We start from the raw sequence: 24,114 nt of genomic DNA, 5'->3' as shown, positions 1-24,114 counted from the left end.
GATCGCCCCAATACAGGTCCTTCTCAAAAAATTAGCATATTGTGATAAAGTTCATTCTTTTCCATACTGTAATGATAAAAATTAAACTTTCATGTATTTTAGATTCATTGCACACCAACTGAAATATTTCTGGTCTTTTATTGTTTTAAAACTGATCATCTTGGCAAACAGCTCATGAAAACCCAAATTTCTATCTAAAAAAATTAGCATATTTCATCCGACCAATAAAAGAAAAGTGTTTTTAATACAAAAAAAAGTCAACCTTCAAATAATTATGTTCAGTTTTAGACTGAATACTTGGTGGGGAATCCTTTTGCAGAAATGACGGCTTCAGTGCGGCGTGGCCTGGAGGTAATCAGCCTGTGGCACTGCTGAGGTGTTCTGGAGGCCCAGGATGCTTCGAGAGCCGCCTTAAGCTCATCCAGAGTGTTGGCTCTCTCAACTTTCTCTTCACAATATCCCACAGATCCTCTCTGGGGTTATAGGTATATGAGGTTATATATTATTAGGCTTGAGGGCGTCAGTGACGGCCTTCTGGACACTGTCAGGTCACAGTCTTACCCATGACTGCGGTTTTGAGTAATGAACCAGGCTGGGAGTTTTTAAAAGCCTTAGGAATCTTTTGCAGGTGTTTGGAGTTAATGAGTTGATTCAGATGATTAGGTTAACAGCTCGTTTTGAGAACTTTATCACGATATGCTATTTTTTTTTAGATAGAAATTTGGGGTTTTCATGAGCTGTTTGCCACAATCATCAGTTTTAAAACAATAAAAGACCAGAAATATTTCAGTTGGTGTGGAATGAATCTAAAATACATGCAAGTTTTTCAATTTTTATCATTACATTATGGAAAAGAATGAACTTTATCACAATATGCTAATTCTTTGAGAAGGACCTGTATACTGAGACAAGGGATGGGATGATAAAGACATTTGAGGTCCCGATTAAATTGGCCAAAATAATTGCGATATTATCACGATATTTGCCTATGGTTTAGAAAAACATCACTGAAACTGCAGAAATGAAGGGGATTGGGTAATTATTAAACACTCCTTTTCATTGTCTGCTGTAAATGTCATATACATATACTGGAACCTCTGCTGTGTCTGGAGTTCAGGCCTTACCCACTCCTCCGAAGGGCAGGCTGGGCAGGGTCATGTAGATGATGCCGTCGTTGGAAACGAAGGCTCCGCTGCTGGTCTCCTCCAGGACTGCGTTCGGCACCTGGAAACACAAACATGGTGACACGGCCGCCCACGCGCTCGACTCCGACTCCGACCCCAAAGAGCTGCTCTCACGCTGGACTCGTCGGAGAAGACGTATAGGGCCAGGGGCTTGTCGCGCTGGTTGATGAAGTTGATGCCCTCCTCCAGCGTCTCCACGGTAAGGATGGGTAGGATGGGCCCGAAGATCTCCTCCTGCATCAGGGCATCGTCCTCGGCCACGTCCACCAGCACCGTGGGGGCTAGGGCCAGAGGGAACACTTAAGACTGGAGACCCCATTATACAAGGACACACAAACAGATGACTTTACAACATGGTTCTGTCTTTTAAAACGCTGGAGAATTTGGCATGGGGCACTTTTAGCATGGCCCAATCAGAGCGTCACAGACTCTGGTACAGAATAGGAAGACAGTTAAAGGAATAGGCCACCGTTTTTACACACTGAGATATATTCTTACCTTAGCTTTGACGAGTTCTTTAGGACCTGTCTGATCTTCCCCCGTGCCTTCAATCACGTAAACACAGCGCAGACGGCGTTAGCATTTAGCCTCTCCCTCTCTCCTCTATAGCTCCAAAACAGGTCAAGATAGAAGCTACCAAGCTCTTCCACGTTTTCCCTATTTAAATATGGTTACGTGAAGTGTTCCACTACAAAGTATAATTACACAAAATTAAACAATGTGGATTTTCTAAGCAGATAAAAGGGGGAGCTATATTGTAAGGCGTAATAATACCAGGAGAAGTTCGAAATCTGCGCAGTAATCTTCACTTTACTGTGCGGATGCTAAATTACTCCTGGTATTATTACGCCTTACAATACAGTCCCCCCTTTTATCCGCTTAGAAAATCCACATTGTTTAATTTTGTGTAATTATACTTTGTAGTGGAACACTTCACGTAACCATATTTAAATAGGGAAAACGTGGAAGAGCTTGGTAGCTTCTATCTTGACCAGTTTTGGAGCTATAGTGGGGTAGAGGGAGAGGCTAAATGCTAACGCCGTCTGCGCTGTGTTTACGTGATTGAAGGCACGGGGGAAGATCAGACAGGTCCTAAAGAACTCGTCAAAGCTAAGGTAAGAACATATCTCAGTATGTAAAAACGCTGGCCTGTTCCTTTAACCAGACTATGTCTCTGAGCTGGCGTGGCGTCGCCTCGGGCTCCTCCCAGAACAGATGGAGGAGGTGTGTGTGGATCGGGAAGTCTGGGCATCTCTGCTGAGACTAATGCCTCCACGACCCGACCCTGGATAAAGCGGCAGAAAACGGATGGATGGACAATACAAACAGGGCCCTCTGCGCCGAACACCCACCTATGTACTTGTCGGCCTCGTCGCTCTCCCCTCCCAGCACCACCGTGCCCTTGCTCCTCCCCAGCAGCCCCATCAGCCTGCTCCAGTGTTTGGGCGACACGATGCGGGGCAGGTCGGGACTCTTCTGGGGGTCGTCGCCGTAGAACTCTCGCAGCACCACCTTCAGCGCGGGCACCAGGGCGTCCCGCATCTGCTTGGTGCACAGGACGTAATCCGGGGCCACGCAGCTCTGCCCCACGTTGAAGAACTTGCTCCAGGCCAGGCGGCGGGCGGCGTTCGTCGTGTCCAGGCTGCCGAAGAGGAAGCAGGGGCACTTCCCGCCCAGCTCCAGGGTGACGGGGGTCAGGTGCGGGGCGGCGGCCTGGAGGATGAGGCGACCCACCGACTGAGAGCCTAAAAGGGAAATGTCAGGGAGAGTCACATGAATGGGCTCCTTAGACTCTATTATGTTCTTGTCACACGACTGGGCTGGGTATCGGCTTGTTGCACAATGTGGCTACGCTAGTTCCTCTGAGCTGAAGCTGTGGGCGCTAGTACTTCCTGTCCGTATTCATTTCCATTAAGATTAGCTCAGACCTGTGAGTTCCTGGTAGAAATATTTCCATAGAGGAGACGTTTATGTTTGTGAGGATCAGTGAGTTTGTCTTGAAGCTAAAGGCTAATTTAACCTCTTAACTCCCGCCTGAAGCGAGAGGATCTTTTTCCTCACGTCATCAGATTTTTTTCCATCATTTTTTTGTTGGGTATTCAACTCATTTTTGTAACTTTTTTGTAATTTTTTTAATCAAATTTTTGTCATTTTTTGTCACATTTTTGTCACATTTTTGTCATTTTTTGTCACATTTTTGTCACATTTTTGTCACATTTTTGTCACATTTTTGTCACATTTTTGTCATTTTTTAAGCACATTTTTGTCATTTTTTGTCACATTTTTGTCACATTTTTTAATCACATTTTTGTAACTTTTTTGGTCATTTTTTTGTCACATTTTTGTAATTTTTTTGTCAAATTTTTGTCCTTTTCTGTCAATTTTTTTGTAATTATTTTCCTCAATGTTTTATCGCATTTTGGTCACATTTTGGTCTTTTTTTTGTCATTTTTTTGTCACATTTTTGCCACTTTTTCATCAATTTTTCGTCACTTCTATGTCAATGTTGTCTCATTTCCATCATTGTTTTCGTCTCACTTTTGTTGCCATTTTCACACATGTTTCCCAGAAGCTTTTGGACTGGGGTAAAGCCAAACTGGAGAAAATGTGCTCAGGTGGGAGTTAAGGGTTAACGCATTACACAATTTGAAATAGTGCCTTTTTGATGTATATTTTTTTATAGCATGTTAGCCTTTAGCTTCAAAACAAACTATCAATCCTTCATGATCACAGGCGTCTCCTCTGAACTCGTTACATCATGATTTGAACACAGTAAATGATCATCGACCGGGAACTCACCGCCCACAACATAATCTTTAGAAAATATGATTATTATTCCAGGAAAAGAAAACAGACAGGAAGTACTGGCGCTCACACCTTCAGGTCAGAGGAGCTAGCATAGCCGCACCGTGCAACAAGCCAATTGTTACATTATTTTTGATACCAGTACTTGAACGATACTCCGATATCCATACTAAAATATTTGTCTAGAACCAGAAAACAGAGCAATATTGTGTGGAAGATCCGCAAATTTACACTGTTGGGTTGATCTCCAATGTGTGTGAAAAATGGGGGAAAATTGGGTAGAATTTTTGGGGAGAAAATAGGGAAAATATGGGGAATGAATTGTGTAAAAATTAGGAAAAATGGGGGGAAATAGGCAAAATATTAGTATAAAATTGAGGAAAGATTAGTGAAAAAATTGGGCAAATGAAAAAAAAATATATATTATAGGGAAAGGAAATGGGTAAATTAAAACAAAGGTGTTCCTGGACCAACATCAGAACTCGGATGTAAAGATTTTTCTTTTCAGTGCCTAGACTTTTATTAATTTCTGATATCATACTGGTGACGGTACCCAGACCTAACAATGACGGTCCCAAACAATGATGTGAATAAATCACTTTGCTGTTCACCTGTGTAAAAGATGTGGTCAAATTTGTGCTTCAGAAGTGCCGTGGTTTCCTCTGCCCCCCCACGAACCACAGTGAAACAGTCCTGCAGTCATCACAAGAAATACATCTGTCAATAATACAATAATACTATTTCGTAAACAGGTGCATCATGTATAGAGAGGGTACATACAGAGCACATGTATATTCTGTAGGTGACGATCATTATGAACCAAAGATTGGACATATTCAAACAGGGAGATCAGTCGCTTCACCCACACAAGTGATGTTTTTTGTTATACCATGGTCAGGGTGAATACTCGATTCTGATTGGCTGGTGCATTATTTTGGTATAACCGCACACATAGTCCGGTAGTTAAATCACTGGGATATCACTCCGCTGTGGGCGTCGCCATAGCAACGCATGACACAGCTGAATCAGATAAACACGTAATTAGTGACTGACAGGAACGTATGAGATGGATTTTGTTTAATTTCAACGTTTTTGGCCAAAACAAAATGTTTGCTAAATGTTTGTAGAGGAGAGTGAGCAGCTAGGTTAGCTACTGTTAATAACATATGAGCTTTACATTTCTATTGAAAACGGTTAAGGCTATTCATCATTTTCAGGCGTACATAAAATGATCCTGCATTGAAGCATATTTGTCTGGATTAGTAAAGTCAAACATAAAAGTTTGAGTTGGGGGGGCCCAGGTGTGAGCGACTCCACCGCAGCTGTTTCCATAAACAGTTGAGCTGGTTGAGCTAGCTAGCTAGCTTCAGGTTAAACCTTGTAAAAGGTAAATAACTCCTGCCCACGAGTGCCGCATATCGGTGTTTCCTTCCAGGGAAAAGTGTTTCCGGGTTAGTCCTGTTGTGTTGTGATTCTGTGCTGATGTTGTGTCGTTGAGCCTGACTGAGATCCTCGTAATAGCTGCGGAGAATGACTCGCTCTGAGACCAGCCTTCAGTGACCGGCTAATAACCCACACAAAATAGTCCCGTAGTCTGGCAGATTTAGTGACTTTAGTAAATGAAACAAATACTTATTATAAATGTTAGGTTTGTGGGACCCTGGTATAAGCGGATTAAACAACTCGGAGCCGCGTTAGACGTTATAATGCACTTCGCGGAGTAACTCCACTCCACTGCGCGTCGTGGTGTTCTTGACTCCGCGTCGTGCATTATAACCGTCGAATGCACGGCTCCGAGTTGTTTAATCCTTACTTGTTGTTGAGAGAAGAAGACAGTTCAGAACGTCCCGACGCGCCTCTACAGCAAAAACGCACTACTCCCTTAGCAGTAGGAGTGCAACAATATATACATTTTCCCATATATCGCGATATTTTGCGGGACGATACGATACCGATTACTTACCGATTTATTCCGATATGGATACTTTTGATGACGTCATGCGTATTAATGAGGCAGCCGTGCTCCACTGTTTTCCCAGTCAATAGAGGCCGATTGGCTTGTTGCACAATGTGGCTACGCTAGTTCCTCAGGGCTAAAGTTGTGGGCGCTAGTACTTCCTGTTTGCATTAATTTCCATTAAAGGGGGGGTATAATGCTTTTTTCAATCAGATAGCACCAGTCTATATCACACTACAATGATGACTAAACCTTCTGTTGGTCTGTAAATGCAGTAAATTAGAATAACTGCCTTGTATCAAATTGCTCTCTCAAAATGGCTGTAGTGAATGTCTTGAAATAGATAGATAGAGAGATAGAGAGATAGAGAGATAGAGAGATAGAGAGATAGAGAGATAGAGAGATAGAGAGATAGATAGAGAGATAGAGAGATAGAGAGATAGAGAGATAGATAGATAGATCTTTATTGTCTAAATAGGCCTCTGTCTCTTTAAGAACCTCTGAGCCTTTCTGACACGCCCCCTCCACACGACAAAAAATGACAAAAAATGTACAAAAAAAAGAAAAAAATGACAAAAAAATGACGAAAAAATGACAAAAAAGACAAAAAAGTGATGAAAAAATGACAAAAAAAGACAAAAAAATTACAAAAAAAGACAAAAAAAAGACAAAAAAGTGATGAAAAAAATGACAAAAAAATGACAAAAAAAATTACAAAAAATGACAAAAATGTGACAAAAAATGACAAAAAAATGACAAAAAAGACAAAAAAGTGATGAAAAAATGACAAAAAAAATTACAAAAAAATACAAAAAAAAAGACAAAAAATTGACAAAAAATACAAAAAAAAGTGACTAAAAAATTACAAAATGTGACAAAAAAAAGATTAAAAAATAAGACAGTGAGCTGAAAAAAAAAAAAGAGTTGAATGTCTTGAAATAGGCCTCTGTCTCTTTAAGAACCTCTGAGCCTTTAGACACGCCCCCTCCACACGCTGTCTGTGGCATCAGTGGGGAGGGGGTTCTGCTGAGGAGCAGTGGTTGGTTACTCGGCTGGTGACGAAAGCTCGGAGGCGTCTCCAGGAGGCGGGGGCGTTCCTAGGAGGACTCAGGCAAACCTATCCCTAAAATGGCCGCCATCAGAGTTTTTACAGATTACTCAGAAATACGTGAATGTGCCAAGGCAACACTTCAGGCATGTTTTTAATGAGGGAATGACATAATAACATGATGGAAAGCTTGAAAAAGTCGATTTTGCATAAAACCCCCCCTTTAAGATGAGCTTAGACCCGTTCAAATCATCGTATTTCCTAGAGATTCTGTGGTGGACGGTGAGTTCCTGGTAGATGATCACTTACTGCAGGTGAACGAGTTGCTGTACAATGTAAATATTCCCGTAGAGGAGACGTCTATGTTTATGAGGATCAGTGAGTTTGTCTTGAAGCTAAAGGCTAACATTAATTTCATGCATTATACAATTTGAAACAGTGCCTTTTAATCTTTTTTTTTTATAGCATGTTAGCCTTTAGCTTCAAGACAAACTATCAATCCTTTATGATCACCAGTGTCTCCTCTGAACTCGTTACATCCTCCATCAAGATTTGAACACACAGTAAATGATCATCTACCGGAAACTCACTGCCCACCATGTAATCTTTAGAAAATATGATAATTATTCCAGGAAAAGAATACAGACAGGAAGTACTGGCGCTCACAACTTCAGGTCAGAGGAACTAGCATAGCCATACCGTGCAACAAGCCAATAATGATTGAGAATTCAGCCAGGACAGCAGGGGGCAGCACTACAGTTTTAAGCACTTGGACCAAACACTTTCACACAAATAAATTACATTGATAATGATAGTTTTTATAATTATAAAGAAGATTTCTTTGGGGTTTATGCACTATGGCTTCTTGTTTATTTAATTGTAAATGAAGTCACATCAATGAAGACAGATCTATAGAACCATTTTCAGTGTGTAAGTCAGGGATCATTTATAAAAGTGGTACAAAGCACATGAAAAGAAATGTAAATGATGAAAATTTATGTAGCATGTTTTTTATTTTTTATTGTGATGTGTCGGAGGTTATTTTTGTGCAATACATCGATTATCGCAGTATCGGCGTATCGTGAGATAATCGTCATCGTAAGCCATGTATCGCATATTGTATCAAATCGTGAGCTACCCAGAGGTTCCCACCCCTACTTAGCAGCATATTCGCGACTGAAACAGGTATGGACAAAAATACCCCATTCAGACCCTGGCATTGGGCCCTCACTCTGATATTCCAAATTCTGATCACTCAAGCAAGTCATGTTTGTCAAAGATGTGAGTGTAGAAGAACTTTAGTCACAAAAGTAGCTCTTCACCTTGTTTTGACTGTAATCTGTGAGGCCTGGTTGTTCATTTTTAGAAAACTAAAAGGAGCTACATATTGATGCCTCTTAAAGGGGCTGGATGCAAGTTGGTAATCTTTATACTCACTACTGCCACCTCAGGTCTTTACGCACAACTGCAGGTTCTATATATAAACTCGTGCATGACGGCACTTCGGACCTGATTTAACACCTTTCTGAGTGACAGTGCAGTTGTGGTGAACAGGTCTGAGCTCATTCTACACATCAGGACATGGCTGGAACATGTAGGGGGAGGAAAATACATCATTTTAACATTTTTCAACTCCAGTCTCTTTAATGTTGCTGTAGTTTGTCAGTAGAAAAACACAAACACCAGAAGGGAATCTCTGTTTTAAAGAACGGGGGGAGGTAGAAATGAGGCGGTACCTGAGACAGATACTTGGGGACGAGCTCGGCGATCACGGCCTCCACCGCAGCGGTCACTTCGGAAGGTTTGATGACCACACAGTTCCCTGAAGCGAGAGGCACAAGACGGTCCTTACAGCAGCAGGTTCAACAATGTTCCTCATTATTGATATTTTACGTTTTGTAACTTGATTATGTGTGGGTTTGAGAAGGCCATGCCCTTACTCTAGATAAGACATGGCCATAGTGCTACGATGGAACGAATGGCATTTCAGGCGGCCATCTTGTGCCTGGCCCTTCTAACCCAGTGTAATGTGATCAAATGGAAGCACCACTTATTTCCCTGATACTGTTTTGATCTATTTTGAGTCATGACTCTTTGATAATTGTGATTAACCTTATGTCAGATCTGGCAAGAAAATACAGTTTTGCCATTTTTCATGCACAGACTTTAGCTCCATTTCTTCAAGGATTTGAACACTTCAAATCATTCACTTCTATTTATATTAAATATAATTAATATGTTTCCTACTTTAAACCAGTATTTCTGTACTTTTTAACACGACATGACCAATATTTATTGAACATGGGACAGTGATACAGTGAATGGTGCTGAACCCTGGGAATGAATGGAGAAAACAGAGTTAACACAACGTTTCAAAGACATGAGCTGATCCTGACTGAGATACGAGACTTAGAAGTAATAAACCAATCACAAACAATGAGTGTGTCTCACATTCTGCTGTTGGATCAATGAAAATGTTGCTCCTGGTTTTGCATTAGTTGCTAGTATAGGGGTTAGCCTCGCCGGCCAGTCACAACATGGCCGCTACATTTGCCATGACAATAAGTGCCATGTCCAGTCTAGAGTTTTATTAAGTATCTTTGAACAAAGGCTGTGTTGATTAACATTGGGATGAAAACACATGCTCAAGCCCAAAGAAATCCTAGAAGTGCCTTCAGCTGTCTCAGCCTGTTTGTCCATTTCAATGCGTTTATATATTTTATGTTGTTTCTTTATCATTAACATCTTATGAGATGATGTTAGCATTTAGCTCAGGGGCACTTTTACACAGCAATTCTAGCTCTAGAGGGCATTTTCTAACCAACAAATGTAAGATAGTGATAAAAAAAAAACACAATACCCGCTCTTAACACACTGAGTGCTGCGCTGTAGAGTGCCAACAATTCAGACCGTTAATTCATGATATTTGTAGCACCACAGCATATTCTGTGTTATAGCTATGGACACATGCTGTGAGAATCTAAGCTCTCCATGTAGGTACAAACACTTTAATTCTACCTGTCTCAGTTCCTGAGAAATCCAAAGCTAACAGAGGCTAGTTTGATCAAAATCACAGATTTTTTTTCTAGATTCGGAGATAATTAGTGTTTTATGCAACACTCTCCTTTCTGATGAACTCCTCTCTCCTCTCTGGACGGACACTGACGTTATGGGAAGAGGCATATGCCTAAATATATTCATTTCGATCGGTACATGGGAAGCCACTATGCAACACCATGCCCCCTCGGACAAAAAATAATGTAAAATGTCCAGATCCTGACTCTTCACAAGTTTGGGATCGTCATTTATTTCACTTCTGTTCATCACAGAGCTACTAAAGTCACACATAAGGTGTATTAGAGTGTCTAGTTCATAGTTTTCTGTTTTTTCAATGTGTTAATGATTGCGAGTTCACACTGACCTGCAGCGATGGCGCCCACCAGAGGCAGAAGAAGCAAGTGTATGGGGTAGTTCCAGGGTCCGATGATCAGAACCACGCCTAATGGCTCCCTGCGCACATAGCAAGTGTCCACCTTTGTGGCCTGGGAAAACAGACACCACACTCTATGGTACGTGCACTTTAAATATGTCTCGAGATGTAAAAGCAAACTGACCAGGTTTTTGCTGACGTACTCGGGCTCCAGCCAGCTCCTCAGGTTGGCCAGAGCGTAGTGCACCTCGTTCATCACTATGACCAGCTCTGACACCGTCGCCTCGAACTTAGGCTGAGGGCAAAGAACAGCACAGGCAAAGTGAAGCCACGCCCATAGACTGGACGCCACAATATATCACACTGTTGATATATTGATTTGGCCAAAAAAAAAAATCTCAATTGTTTTATTCAGTATGGACGATTACGACTTTAAGCAGCTCTGCTGAAGAAAACTGCTCATTGATATTTAGATTCATCATTTTAAATTGTTATTTCTGTTTTAAATAGGTCAGTCCTATCTGGTGTAAAGCATCTTTAACTCAGGGTCAGAGGTCATACACCGCTCATTGTATTGAGCGGTGACTATTTGCAACATATTTGTCATATTCATTCTTTATTTATTAGACACATATAAAAGGTTCATGTGCTAGATTGAAAAGAAAACGGTAAAATTAGACAATTAGTCTAACCGTGTACAGTGGGGAACAACATTAGGAGAGCATATACTGAATCTACACAGCAGCATGTTTGCCTGTGGTACACTTTAATATTGTCTCTATCACTGATCTTCAGTCAAAAATGATTAGACCTGAGAAGAAGCACGAGAGTCTTATCACACCGGGCAGACACAGGGACGGTCACATTTCAATCGTGCCTGCTTCTCACATTCATCAGATCGCTCTTAGTGGGTTACACTTAATGTCATGTTCTGTGTCAGATTCAGAAGATTCAGATTTTTAACAATTGTTGCATCCCTGCTGGGGCTGAACGATATTCATACCAGATATCACGATATCGATACGATATAACTATGGGTTAGGAGAAAACCAAGCATTTTCCAGAAAAATAAAAACATAAAAACAAAGAGTGCAGTTTTATTGATAAAAATCTATATTGTTTATATCTTGCTTTTTTAGATTTTAATGTTTTGAATGTTCATATCTCGATAACGATAAATCTTTCCGTCCTAATCCCTGCACTGTATGGGCTGATTAGCACAAGATCATCCGCATGCATGAGATGGTTGACAACGTTTGTACCAATGACACGCCCGATTTTACAGCCACTCAACTTTGTGGACAGTAGAGATGGGACGATAATGAAATTTGGGGTCACGATTATCTTGGCCGAAATAATTGCGATTAACGATATTAAGTGCCTTTAAGTATTTAAAGGCACACTGTGTAACATGTTGGACTATACTCCTGTCATCAATACAAAACATGCAGCTCATGAGCAGCTCCACAGAAAAGGCTCTTTTTGCAGGGGGTGAGGATGTAACCGACTGAAATCTTAAACACTGCTGACTTTAGTCACATCTCCATGGAGACGGAGCCACTCCCCATAAAGTTACCGGCACTGGTTGTCTGATGGATTTAGCGATTATATTCTAGTAGGGCTGCTCGATTATTGAAAGAATAATAATCACGATTATTTTTGTCATAATTGAAATCACGATTATTCAAACGATTATTTGTTGCCTTTAAAAAAAATGTCCTTATTATTTATATATTTATTAATTTAAAAAAAAACTATGCTGAATATTTTCTGTTTTCTGAACAGTCATAAAAGTACAAATGATTTCAACTATGTCTCGATTAAGGAGAGGTCTGTGTTTCACACCTGCTTCCTGCTGGCCTCACACCTGCCCCCTGCTGGCCAGCCCTCACACCTGCGCAAGCAAACTGAGCAGCGCGGCCTGATGACATCATCACACAGCGCTGTTTGTTTTTATGTCAGGCAAAAGCATGAGCCATGGTGCGTGAAATGTGAAGGGAAAATAATCCCAGTGCCATGAAATAATGCAAGTCTGCTTTGCAAAAAAAGAAAAAAGAAATAAATTAAATAAAAAATAAAGAAAGAAAACAAAATTAAAAAAAATAAAGAAAACTTATTGTTTTGATTATGCTAATTTTGTAATACTTTTACTGTAATAATCGAAATTTGATTACAATTTTGATCATTACAGTAAAAGTATTACAAAAATTGCACAGCCCTATATACTAGCACGATAATCCAAAAAATGTGGTGATTGATTCATTGCCGCATTTTTTATGGCGATTATCGATACTATTGTTTATTGTCCCGTCCCTGGTGGACAGTTCATCGATATAAACAGAAGGAAAAACAAAACCATTACAAACATGAAAAGGCTCAGACTTTACATGCATGACCTGATTTGCACCAAGACACCAAGATACAGATCAAATATGTGGGCGCTTCTCTTCTGATTATCTCGATCAAAAGCCTTTGTGGCATCAATGAAGCACAGAAAGACAGAAGAATTCAAGCTGTGATAAGTTTCCTACAATTGAGATGCACATGTCGGTGAGTCTGATTGTCACTTGTTAGAACATACATTTCCAGTCTTGTGTATAATATATGCTCTACAACTTTGGAAAGAATACTGACAAGGCAATCGACCTATAGTTTTGCAAGTGATTTCATTCAGCTGCCTTGTCCTTAATGACAGGAACCAAAACAACATGGACAACAAGGAGCATAATCTATAGCTTGAAACAAAACAAATAAAACAAGCGGCGTTTTGCAGCGAATGATCCAGAGAATGCTTTAATGGAGCCCAGCATTCATATGTCCACGATCTGTCCCTTTGTGTGAGCGAGTGTGTGGACAGTCAGTCCCTTTCATTTGAGAATGATTAAAACCTGAAAACTGTAATATTGTTGCCTCTTGAAGACTTGTTTCCTATTGCTAGACTGAGGAAACTTTGAATGACCTTTTTCAGATTAAAGCAGGTAGATGTGTCTGATATGCTTTTTCGATGAGGTAACTGGGCTCAAACATGGCTGAACCTTTGGTCGGCTTTAAAGTCACCTTGGCCAGGTCTTGGTGGAGGGCCTTCAGGAAGCTCTCCTCGTTCTCCTCCACCATTCGCAGGAGCTGCTTCAGCTGGGCACGTCTGAACTCCTCTGGGACAGTCACCCCCGAGCGGAACGCAGTACGAAGCCTCTGCAGCACCTCACTGTGGGACGCCATGCTGTGCGCTGAGGCTGAAGGGCACAAGGGCAGAAGGTTACAATATACACGGATCATTCAAGGATTCAATTTACAGAACGTGCAACTAATAAAAATGTCGTTAGCTCGTTCCAATGTTTGTTTAGTCACAGATTTAGCAAAAGCATAAAGGCAGCAGAACAATGCAGTCAGATAAGTCTGCATGAGGACAGGCTGATGGAGGATAAGCATGTTATTCAGAGATGACTAACGTGTTTACTTCACACGCTCAAATGGTTCTCTATGAACAGTTTATTTCAAAGTCCTTGTTACGACCCGGCTCTGCTAGTATAGGACGTAACAAAAACCAAGATGTCAAATGGTAAAATAAAGTTGTAATTTAATAAAAGGAGTGTAAAAGGTAAACGAAGGAGTGACAAAAATAACCATAAGAACAAAGGCGATTTACAGTGTTTACAAAAAGGTTAAACCAAAACAAAGCTAGTCAAACTAAACAGACAAAATCAGGCCTAACAAAACCAAACAAAGTCATGACTAGAGTGTCACTTGATTCCACGTCACTACTTTAGTGAACGTCCCAAGAAGTGACAAACTAAACACAACACACAGAACGAGTGTCTCTGGATACACAAAAGTTACACGAAGACAACGAAGAGACACAGTACACAAAATAGCATCCTGGCCACAAAGACCAGCAGCCTACACACACCACACAAATACAAATGGCGTACTGGTCACACAGAGACCAGCAGCCCCGAATGGCAGGTTGGCAGGTCCTTTAAGGGCGTGGCCGTTCAGCTGGGAGCCCAGGGTTGGCCTGAGCTCTGGGGCGGCGCACCAATCACAGGCCAGGGAAGCACCAGGACCATTATCCAATCAGGAGCCAGGCTCAGAGACAGTCCACCAATGGCTGTCGAGGACTTCCACAGTCACATTTAAATACAAACAAGCAAGGGTTCAGCACACATGATGACGCCACAAAAGGGATATGGCCAAAATAGAGGAGCTGATGGCCTCGGGCCGTAACAGTCCTTCAATGCGGCCCCTGGACCAACAGCATCAAAACTGTGCAACGTTTACCATACTGGCATCATTTATCGAAACACAGCGCTCATTAACACAAAGGAAATCTTAGACACCCACAATGCACTTTTAATGAATGGAGCACATATCGTCCCAGCCCTACAACAACACAAAACAGGCTTCACACAGGCAGAAGCAAGCCACATTTAATCCCAAACGATCTTTCACCAAAGAAAAAAGAGAGTGTAAAAAGAGTGGAGCGCACTGGATGGTGCTGCTGCCGGATGCTCCTCATCGAATGCAATTTCTCCATCTGTGAGATCAATAAAGTATCATCTTATCTTATCTCTTTTAATGCCCAAATACTGTATTTTAATGCCGCAAACGCAGGCAAAGATTGACACATTTTTTATTTCCCAAGCTTTGCAAACATTTCATCAAAAAGAGGAAAGGGAATTGGACAACATTTTTGTGCAAATTAAATGTGTTCAATTTCAGCCAAAACTGTACCTTTTCCACCACTTTCTTCAGCCCATTACTTTGGTGATCGATGAACTTTCACAGTCCTTCAGTCGAAGCTTAAACACTCCCATGACTCATGCGGGTGTCATGTTTGGTATTATCCTTAATAAGTCTTAGGAGCTGGCCTCTCCTGACACTGACATTGAGCTATTGATGCACAGACCGACCGGTGACTCAGCAAGAAAAACCTCTACCCTTTATCCTTTAGGCCACTCCAACGGCTGCATTCCACAGTTAAAGAGGCGGCGTTCGTGATTTAGAATGTGATGAAGTCATAATGTCAGGTGGAGGGCAGGGGTCAATACAGCTCTATGAGAGAAATACAGTTTTTGTAAGAAATCTCCGAAACCAAAATGAAGTATTTGACAGTGGTTGGATTTACAAACCCGCCGTTTTATTTTCATGTCTTTAAGTTAGGGCTGCTCGATTATAGAAAAAATAATAATCACGATTATTTTTGTCATAATTGAAATCACGATTTTTCATCAACAATTATTTGTTGCCTTTAAAAAAAAGTCTATCTTTATTTTATTTATTTATTAATCAAAACACTACACTACACTTTATGTTTTCTGGACAGTCATAAAAGTACAAATGATTTCAAGTACGCCTTGATTAAGGAGAGGTCTCTGTTTCACACCTGCCCCCTGCTGGCCAGCCCGCACACCTGCGCAAGCAAACTGAGCAGTGCGGCCTGATGACATCATCACACAGCGCTGTTTGTTTTTATGTCAGGCAAAAGCACGAGCCATGGCACGTGAAATGCGAAGGGAAAATAATCCTAGCGGCCTGAAATAACGCAAGTCTGCTTTGCACAAAAAAAAAGAAGAAAGAGTTGAAAAACAATTTTTGAAAAAAAAAAATATTATAATTGATTTTTTGCGATTGTGCTAATTTTGTAAGCGTTTACTGTTGTAATCGAAATCGTAATCGAATTTCGATTAATTGCACAGCCCAACTTTAAAGCAGTACTAAGTAACTCTTCCCCCTAGAGGCCATAAGCGCAACTGCAGGTGTGGTAGCAAGTTACGATTTTTTAATTTATTAATTGTCTTGGAGAGTAAATACTACGCTGACAGAAAAGGCGAAGGGACAGAGGGTTACTGTGCATCCAATTATACAATGGAAATATTTTTTGTCACTCAAACCTGGCTGTAAATACTGTTTAAAGTGACGTTAGCCGCAGTTAGCTTTGCCCGTTAGCATGTTAGCTTCTTCTTCGTGATTACATTAGTGTGTATTGCTTTCTCCGGACCGGTGGCAGTCAAGTTGCAAACATGGTTTTCTGTCCAGAGACACCAGGGGGCGATGAAAGACCCTCCAATCATCCCATAAACACTTGTATCACCCCCACAGGGACTACGGGGAGGATTTATTAAGGTAAACACGTTACTTAGTGCTGCTTTAAGTCTCTCTTTCTTCTAACATCACACTCATGTTTTTGGCGCTTGTCAGAGAAAATGACTGGACCTTGGGTTTATTTGTGCCGACAGAGAAGACGACGAACTGTGAGACGGGTTTTGTTTCATGTGGATTTCCTCCAGGAGTTACTGAGATTTTAACCAAAACTAAAACAAAGAAATCAGCAGTTTGCTAGTTACCATAGTTACCGTCATCCCATTGTCAGTTGACCTCCACCTCAGTCTTGAACTATGGGCTCTTTAAAATGTTGTGATGTCGCGCGAACGCAGTCAATAGGCTTTGAGCACAGTTTCCCCACGTGACGTCTTCCTGGACAGTCAGCCAGACGCAGCACTTCCTGTCGCTGGTCGTTTACGTTCACAATTAGCAGGTTCCCACACAAATATAGAGAAGCTCAGGATCTGGTTAAGGACAACGAGTTACTGATGGAGTCACAGAAACGTGTTACAAACATCATGTTCGCTGTGAATCTGCCTCAAAGGAAACGCCAGCTGTCGTAAGGGGCGGAGCTTTATCTTAGAGCTAAAGGCTAGTGTTGAAAAATGATAATATAACGTGTAAACAAGTAAATATTATTTAAACTAACAGGACGATTCTTTTTTGCGCAGCTCGTTCAAAACTTTGCGCTAGTTTTATTTTTTATTTTGTGTTAGCCGCGTTAGCCGCGTTAGCTTCAAGACAAAAACATCCACCGTTATGAACACGGAGTTTCCTCCAGTGAAGTCGTTGCGTCTCACGTAATATTTTCTAACCTGCTCCGTCACATCCGAACTTTTACTCGCCGTCCTTTACCAAATCTTAAGCTATTGCTTCATTTCTGTGGGACCTGCTAATTTTTAATGGGAAGAGATGACAGACAGGAAGTACAGCGTCTGGCTGACTGTCCAGGCGGAAATCACGTGGGGTCACTGTGCATAAAGCCCATTGACTGAGCTTCATAATCATTTTTCTAGCCTTATTTATTGAGCTTTTTACAGATTTTTTTTTTTCAATAACAACTAGTTCATTTAAAAAGTGTAAATAAAATATTGAAATTCCCTTCTGAAAGAATATTTGTATTTATCATGTTTTGTTATATAAAAAAAGTCCTTATTTCTTAAAGAAAAGCACTGTTTTTTTGTTTATTGTGTTAGCTCAGTGGTTCTCAACCTGGGGGTCAGGACCCCATGGATCCTTTTATTGTTGCTTGTGTTTTAGGGCTGAAAGATATTTCGTTATCGTATGGATATCAACATATGAACATTCAACATTATAATACCGAAAAAGCAATGATATATCGTGATTGTCTTGATATCGAGATATAAGCATTAAAAACATTGAAATTAAAAAAGAGATTTTCATTAATAAAACAGCACTCTTTTGTATTATGTTTTTATTTTTCTGAAAGATGCTTGGTTTTTTTACCGAAACGTATCGATATCGAGATATCTGCCATGCCATGAGATATGACATTTTGTCCATATAGTTCAGCCCTAACGCGTGTGCTAATTTACCAGAGTGTCATTTGTTCTTCATTTGTTTTAGCCATTTGTTTTTTTCAGAATTATATCGGCTAATGTCTCCAAACGTACGGGCGTCTCCAAAAAGCTGAGACCCATTGTGTTAGAGGGTAATTCAGGGTTAGAAAACCCTTGTACAATATGCTAGCACTGCTGACAACTGTTACCCCCCACCTGAACTGGGTGCATTTTCTCCAGTTCGGCTTTACCCAAACCTAAAAGCTTAAAAAAGAAAGCCTTAAAATAGCGACGAAAACAAGGATGAAAACGCAGCAAAAATCTGACAAAAAAAGAGACAAAAGAGCGTCAAAAACGTGCTGGAAAAAGAGCAAAATGAAAGAAACAAATTTTAACAAAAAGAAGAGATGAAAAGACGACAAAAACAAGGCATTATTGTTCTGCATTTGAGAAGCTTTTAGATTTGGGTAAAGCCGAACTGAAGAAAATGTGCTCAGTTCAGGAGGGGGTAAGAGGTTATTGTAAAGATGCTAGTTTTCATCTGTAGTCCCTGGGCAGGTGTCGGAGATAAAACATACAAAAACACAAATACAACAAGTGACAACAGCTCAGCACCAAAAGTAATCACATAAAACACGATAAACCCACAAATCTGACCCTGCGCCCCATCCAAACATGGCCGGTGTGACGTAGCTGAAGTTAACCGATTGACAATTTCTTCCATTTTTGATCATATATAGTGTTATACTTGGCCGATAGACATTTTTTGTGTCAGTCTGGGAGATTTTGTCTCCTCTTTAGACCCACTGATATCTGAAGTTCCTCAAGGGTCAATCTTTGGTCCTTTATTGTTCTTGGCTGCAGCTTGTCCAAAACTCAGCAGCTCGACTTTAAACTGGAGCGTGTGACACCATAGATACAGACGGCCTCTCTGGACTCGCCCATATATGGTCATGTTTGAAAACAGTTAAGAGGGAAAACTATTAGGAGAAAAATCTAAACTTTCTCTAATTATTCAAAAACGACTTGTTAAGGACCACCTATTTCGATGTTCTCTCGCCTGGCTAAATTAAACAGTAACCTCTCCATATTAAAATGACTATTATAACATTATATTAAATTATGGACAAAGTATATGATGATTAATAAAAATATAGCTTTTTTATGTATCGAAAATAACACATAAACTGAAATGTCTTTCTTGAAAATATACTTCATAGCACACACTCCAAATTGAGTACAGCTGTAACCTTACTGGTGCTCAGCATGTGTGCAACATTTCAGAAGTCTAGGTCCAAGTATGTTGGATTTGTGAACTTTTCCATTTTTTGGTGCTATATCTCATTAGCATTGTGCACAAACCTCTCCAAAGTGCCAAATGTTATAAAAGCAAACACATTTTCACAAATGTGTCAAACAAAGTGCAGCAGCAACAACAAACCTCCAAAAATGGGCTAAATCAAAGCAAAATGAAGTGGGTCATTTTCCCCCCATATTTATCTCAGTGCACAAAGGTGCGTCAGTCACACCTTCCCCCGAAACAAAATGGCCGCCTTGTTTACTCAGAGAAGAGCTTTTACACGTCTTCATTCACTGTCGATCTGGACTATGGCAGATTGTTGGACAGAGACAATGGATCTTTACTCAGATGCATCACTGTCACCTGGGAAATCAATGGCCCTGTGGACATTTTCAACATGTGCTGAAATGCTAATGTGGCTAACATGTGGCTAACATGTGCTTCTGGCCTGCACTGAGCACTGCCAGCACAAATATCAATGGATTTCTTTGGGAAATGGCTCATTTTGAAGAGAATAGTCATGAGGATTAAGGGAACAGAACTGGAATTCCCTAAAAGTTTGTTCAGAACAAAAAAAATCCAGTCAGCCTATGATTACACAAATAATGTAATATGGATAAGAAATGCTTCAGTTTAATGCTCGATTTGCATATTTTTATTATTATTCTGTAGCCTGGCTAACGCCAGACTAAAATCACAAGTGATATTTAGTCTGGGGACACCAATTCATTTTCTCGTAGGAGAGGTGTGTTTTATGAATGTCTCTCATGCGTCTGCACGAGGCCACAGCCATTCGTATCATCGTATGAGACGACGTATGACGTACCCGCTGTAAACTTTAGAGCTAAACTATTTAGAACAAGGTCTAAAGCTTGATCGAAAAATAGCGTTGCGTCTGCTGCTGTCATGTTTGATCCGGAAATACACTTTTTTTGTTTCTTTATCCGTAAATAAACTACAAGCTTCCGTATATCGAATAGCTCGTCATCGTCTTGCCGTCCCTCCTCGTTTTGTGATTGGTTCCCAAATCCATGCGAACATTTCGGCCATGGTCCCCAGCACATGCAGTCTGGCGTTAGCCAGGTTAATTATATAATAATGATATAAACTAGAAATGCAATGGCTGCGCCATTGCGATTGACTGCTGAAATGCGGGAAGCGAATGCAGAAATTGCATAAACTCTTCAAATTAAATAATCTAATTTGCATAAACTGGTAAAATGCATAAAATGTCATGTTGCATAAACTGTATAAACTGCATAAAGTGGTAAAATACATGAATGGGATAATTCACATAAATTATGTAAATTGCATAAACTCTTTAAAATTCATAAATCCTAAATGGCATAAACTCTTAAGTTGCATAAACGCTTTAAAATGCATAAAGTGGTTAATTTGCATAAATTGTTAATATTGCAAAAACTTTTATATTCCATAAACTGGTCAAACTGTTGAAATGGCCTCAGTGCTTGATTGGCAGAAGCACAAATGGCTGAAAGGCGGAGTTTCCCGATTGGCTGGATTCCCCCATACACACTAATGCAAAAATTTCAAACTCCCGTATAAAAAAACTGGAAAACTGCAGAAGGCCATTTTTTTCTCAAAACCCACAAGTTGCAGAAGCTGAACATGCACAAAGTGAAGAAATTGCAGAAAATGCAGAAAAAAGTGCAGAAAAGCATGGATTTGCGGCAGCCCCATTATAAGTCAATGGGAAAAATCTCCGACATTTTGGCCGATTGCGGAAAAAACATAAGTTGCAGAAGTCCCAAAAGTAACAGCACCTTCTCCTCAACATGCGGAACGTTTTGATGCATAACTTGCATAAATTGCACAAAGCATGAAGGTGCTGAAAGCTCTAGAAAATCGGGAAAAAGATGGAAGAGGAATAATAATAAAGAACATGAAAACCAATAATTGACTGCGGAAGAATTCCGCAGTCAATCAATAATATGATGCTACATCGTGCTAATGCTAACACTGGCTGGTGCTAGCTACGACTCAGGTCGGCAGATCAGCTACAGTTTAATCCCAAAACCCAGCGCAATCTTCGTTTGGAATCAATTGCCTATCGAGATTCGACCGGCTCAGTCTCTACCCGCTTTTAAGTCACTTCTTCCTTTGAAAATGTTTGATCTTATGTTGATTTTGTATATATTTTTGCCAATATGTTCTGTGTTTTTTGTACAGCACTTTGGCCAAGCTGTAATGTTTGTAAAGTGCTTTATAAATAAAGTTGGTATGGTATGGTATGGTCTAGACTATAGCCTACAAAGACTGTCACTGCTAGACATAGAACTGCACCACCTCCTAAGTTATAATAAACAGAGAGTATGTTTCATTTGCTGTTTGAGACCAAAAACAAGCACAGAGAGAGAAACGGGTCACAAACATTCCAACCCAGAAAGGACATCCACAAATGCTATTTTTTAAGCAATAAGTTGCCAGGCTATGGATATTATACCATTCTCCATCAGTCTGTATAAATTAAACCTTTTTCACTTGGAAACATTGAAAAAAATAAGACATTATGTGGACAGGTGAGATGTTGCCTAATTTCTTAGTAAAAAACAAGGTCAGACCAGGATTAACCTCTTAAACCCCCGACCGGAACCAAGCACCACCCAAATCTAAAAGCTTACTGAAAAAAGGGTCAAAATAACAACGAAAATTAGACAAAAACCGGGATGAAAATGCAACAAAAACGTAACCAAAAAGTGATGAAAAAGTGACAAAAATGTGTGACGAAAACACCACAAAAAAAGAGCGACAGAAAGGTGAGGAAAAAGTGATGAAAAAGACACACTAAAGCCACAAAAGACCAAACAAAAAAGCAAAAAAAGTGACAATAAAAATTAGACAATGGAAAAAAAAAGTAAAAAAAAAAAAAAAAAAAAAAAGTGACGACAACGCGAGGAAAAAGCTCCAGTTAGATGAGTTTTGTAGGTCTTAGCTTTCAAATGAGGCGTCCCACTGGTTTATAGGCTGTGACTGGAGAAAATGCGGTTAAGGCGGGGTGAACCAGACTAAACAGACAACTATCACCGTGATTTTGTTATCGTCTTTACATAGATCCAACTCTCTGTGACAGTGTGTAGCGTAAGATTGCAGGGTTAAAATGATGTGTTTTTGTTATTATAATATTTGCAATGTAAAAGTGAGGTGTGACGTACCTGTGCGGTGTGGTGAGGTTACGGACTGGCAGCTGCAGTGAACCCAGCGGCAGTGAATGGGTTTCCGGGTGTAACGCGCTTCAGTCTGTCGGTCTCTCCCCCCTTTTTCTGCCACCAGCGCCGGGGAAAGTGGGAGGGGAAACACTCGGTTCTTCTTGAAAAACTTGAACGTGCACTTGTCACGCGACACGGCGGGCGGAACAAGACCATACACGCCGTCAGCAGTTTGTGTAGCGTGACCGGGCTATCACGTCAAGAGCACGCGCTGAAAGGAGAGGCTACCGGCAGTTTACGTTAGGATGCGCTGCAGTGCTTCATACGGGGTACCACGCGCCTCTTAACCTCTTAACTCCCGCCTGAACCGAGAGGAGCTTTTTCCTCACGTCATCAGACATTTTCCATCATTTTTTTGTTGGGTATTCAACGCATTTTTGTAACTTTATTTGTCATTTTTTGGTCATTTTTTGTCACATTTTTGTCATTTTTTCGTCCATTTTTGTCCATATTTTGTCCATTTTTAGTCAAATTTTTATCAATTTTTTATCAAAAAATTGTAATTTTTTTTGTCACATTTTTGTTATTTTTTCGTAAATTTTTTATCACATTTTTGTCATATTTTTGTAATTTTTTTGTCACATCTTGTAGCATCTTTGTAATTTTTTGGTCATTTTTCGTCACATTTTTGTAATTTTTTTTGGTCAATTTTTGGTCATTTTTTGTCAAATTTTTATCACATTTTTGTCTTTTTTTTGTCTCTTTTTTGGTCATTTTTTGTCACATTTTTGTCATTTTTCCGTAAATTTTTCATCCAATTTTTGTCATTTTTTTGTCAAATTTTTATCACATTTTTGTCATATTTTTGTCACATTTTGTAGCATTTTTGTCATTTTTTGGTAATTTTTTGTCAATTTTTCGTCCATTTTTTAAAAATCACATTTTGGTCAAATTTTTTGTCCAATTTTTTGTCAAATCTTTGTCAAATTTTTGTCAAATTTTTGTAATTTTTGTAATTTTTTTTTATCACATTTTGTCATTTTTTTTGTCACATTTTTGTAATTTTTCGTAATTTTTTCATCAAATTTTTGTAATTTTTTGTAATTTTTTTTGTCATTTTTTTTTTAATCTAATTTTAGTCATTTTTTGGTCAAATTTTGTCAAATTTTTTGTCATTTTTTGGTCATTTTTTTGTAAATTTTTTTAATCACATTTTGGTCACATTTTTTGTCATTTCTTTGTCAAAGTTTTGTCATTTTTTGTAATTTTTTGTCACATTTTTGTAATTTTTTTGTCACATTTTGTAGCATTTTTGTCATTTTTTTGGTCATTTTTTGGTCAATTTCTTGTGACATTTTTGCCTCTTTTTCATCAATTTTTCGTCACTTTTTGTCAATGTTTTCTCACTTTTTTGTCACATTTCCATCATTGTTTTCGTCTCAGTTTTGTTGCTATTTTCCAGAAGCTTTTGGATTGGGGTAAAGGAACAGGCCACCGTTTTCCCATACTGAGATATGTTCTTACCTGAGCTTAGACGAGTTGATGCGTACCTGTCTGGTCTTTGTGCCTGTGGAAGAGCTCGGTCGCTTCCAACTTCACCC

At 39.8% G+C, this 24,114-nt stretch overlaps 1 protein-coding gene across 1 annotated transcript in view; it reads right to left on the bottom strand.

Moving 5' to 3' along the window:
* Positions 1-22,528, bottom strand: part of aldh3b1 (aldehyde dehydrogenase 3 family, member B1) — a 23,993-nt gene extending 1,465 nt beyond the window's left edge. Inside the window, exons 1-9 of the mRNA XM_079565339.1 lie at positions 22,516-22,528; positions 13,482-13,657; positions 10,609-10,719; positions 10,416-10,536; positions 8,731-8,816; positions 4,601-4,682; positions 2,537-2,929; positions 1,299-1,465; positions 1,125-1,224 (exon numbers count right to left, since the gene is read on the bottom strand). Coding sequence (XP_079421465.1) covers positions 1,125-1,224; positions 1,299-1,465; positions 2,537-2,929; positions 4,601-4,682; positions 8,731-8,816; positions 10,416-10,536; positions 10,609-10,719; positions 13,482-13,643 — 1,222 coding nt within the window. The 5' untranslated portion in view covers positions 13,644-13,657; positions 22,516-22,528. The remainder of the gene's footprint in view (positions 1-1,124; positions 1,225-1,298; positions 1,466-2,536; positions 2,930-4,600; positions 4,683-8,730; positions 8,817-10,415; positions 10,537-10,608; positions 10,720-13,481; positions 13,658-22,515) is intronic.
* Positions 22,529-24,114: the final 1,586 nt, after the last annotated feature.

This window comes from Gobius niger (assembly GCF_951799975.1).
Source record: "Gobius niger genome assembly, chromosome: 10".
Lineage (NCBI taxonomy): Eukaryota > Metazoa > Chordata > Actinopteri > Gobiiformes > Gobiidae > Gobius > Gobius niger.
The sequence above is the reverse complement of the archived record's forward strand: the minus strand, read 5'-3'. Positions and strand labels throughout refer to the sequence as shown.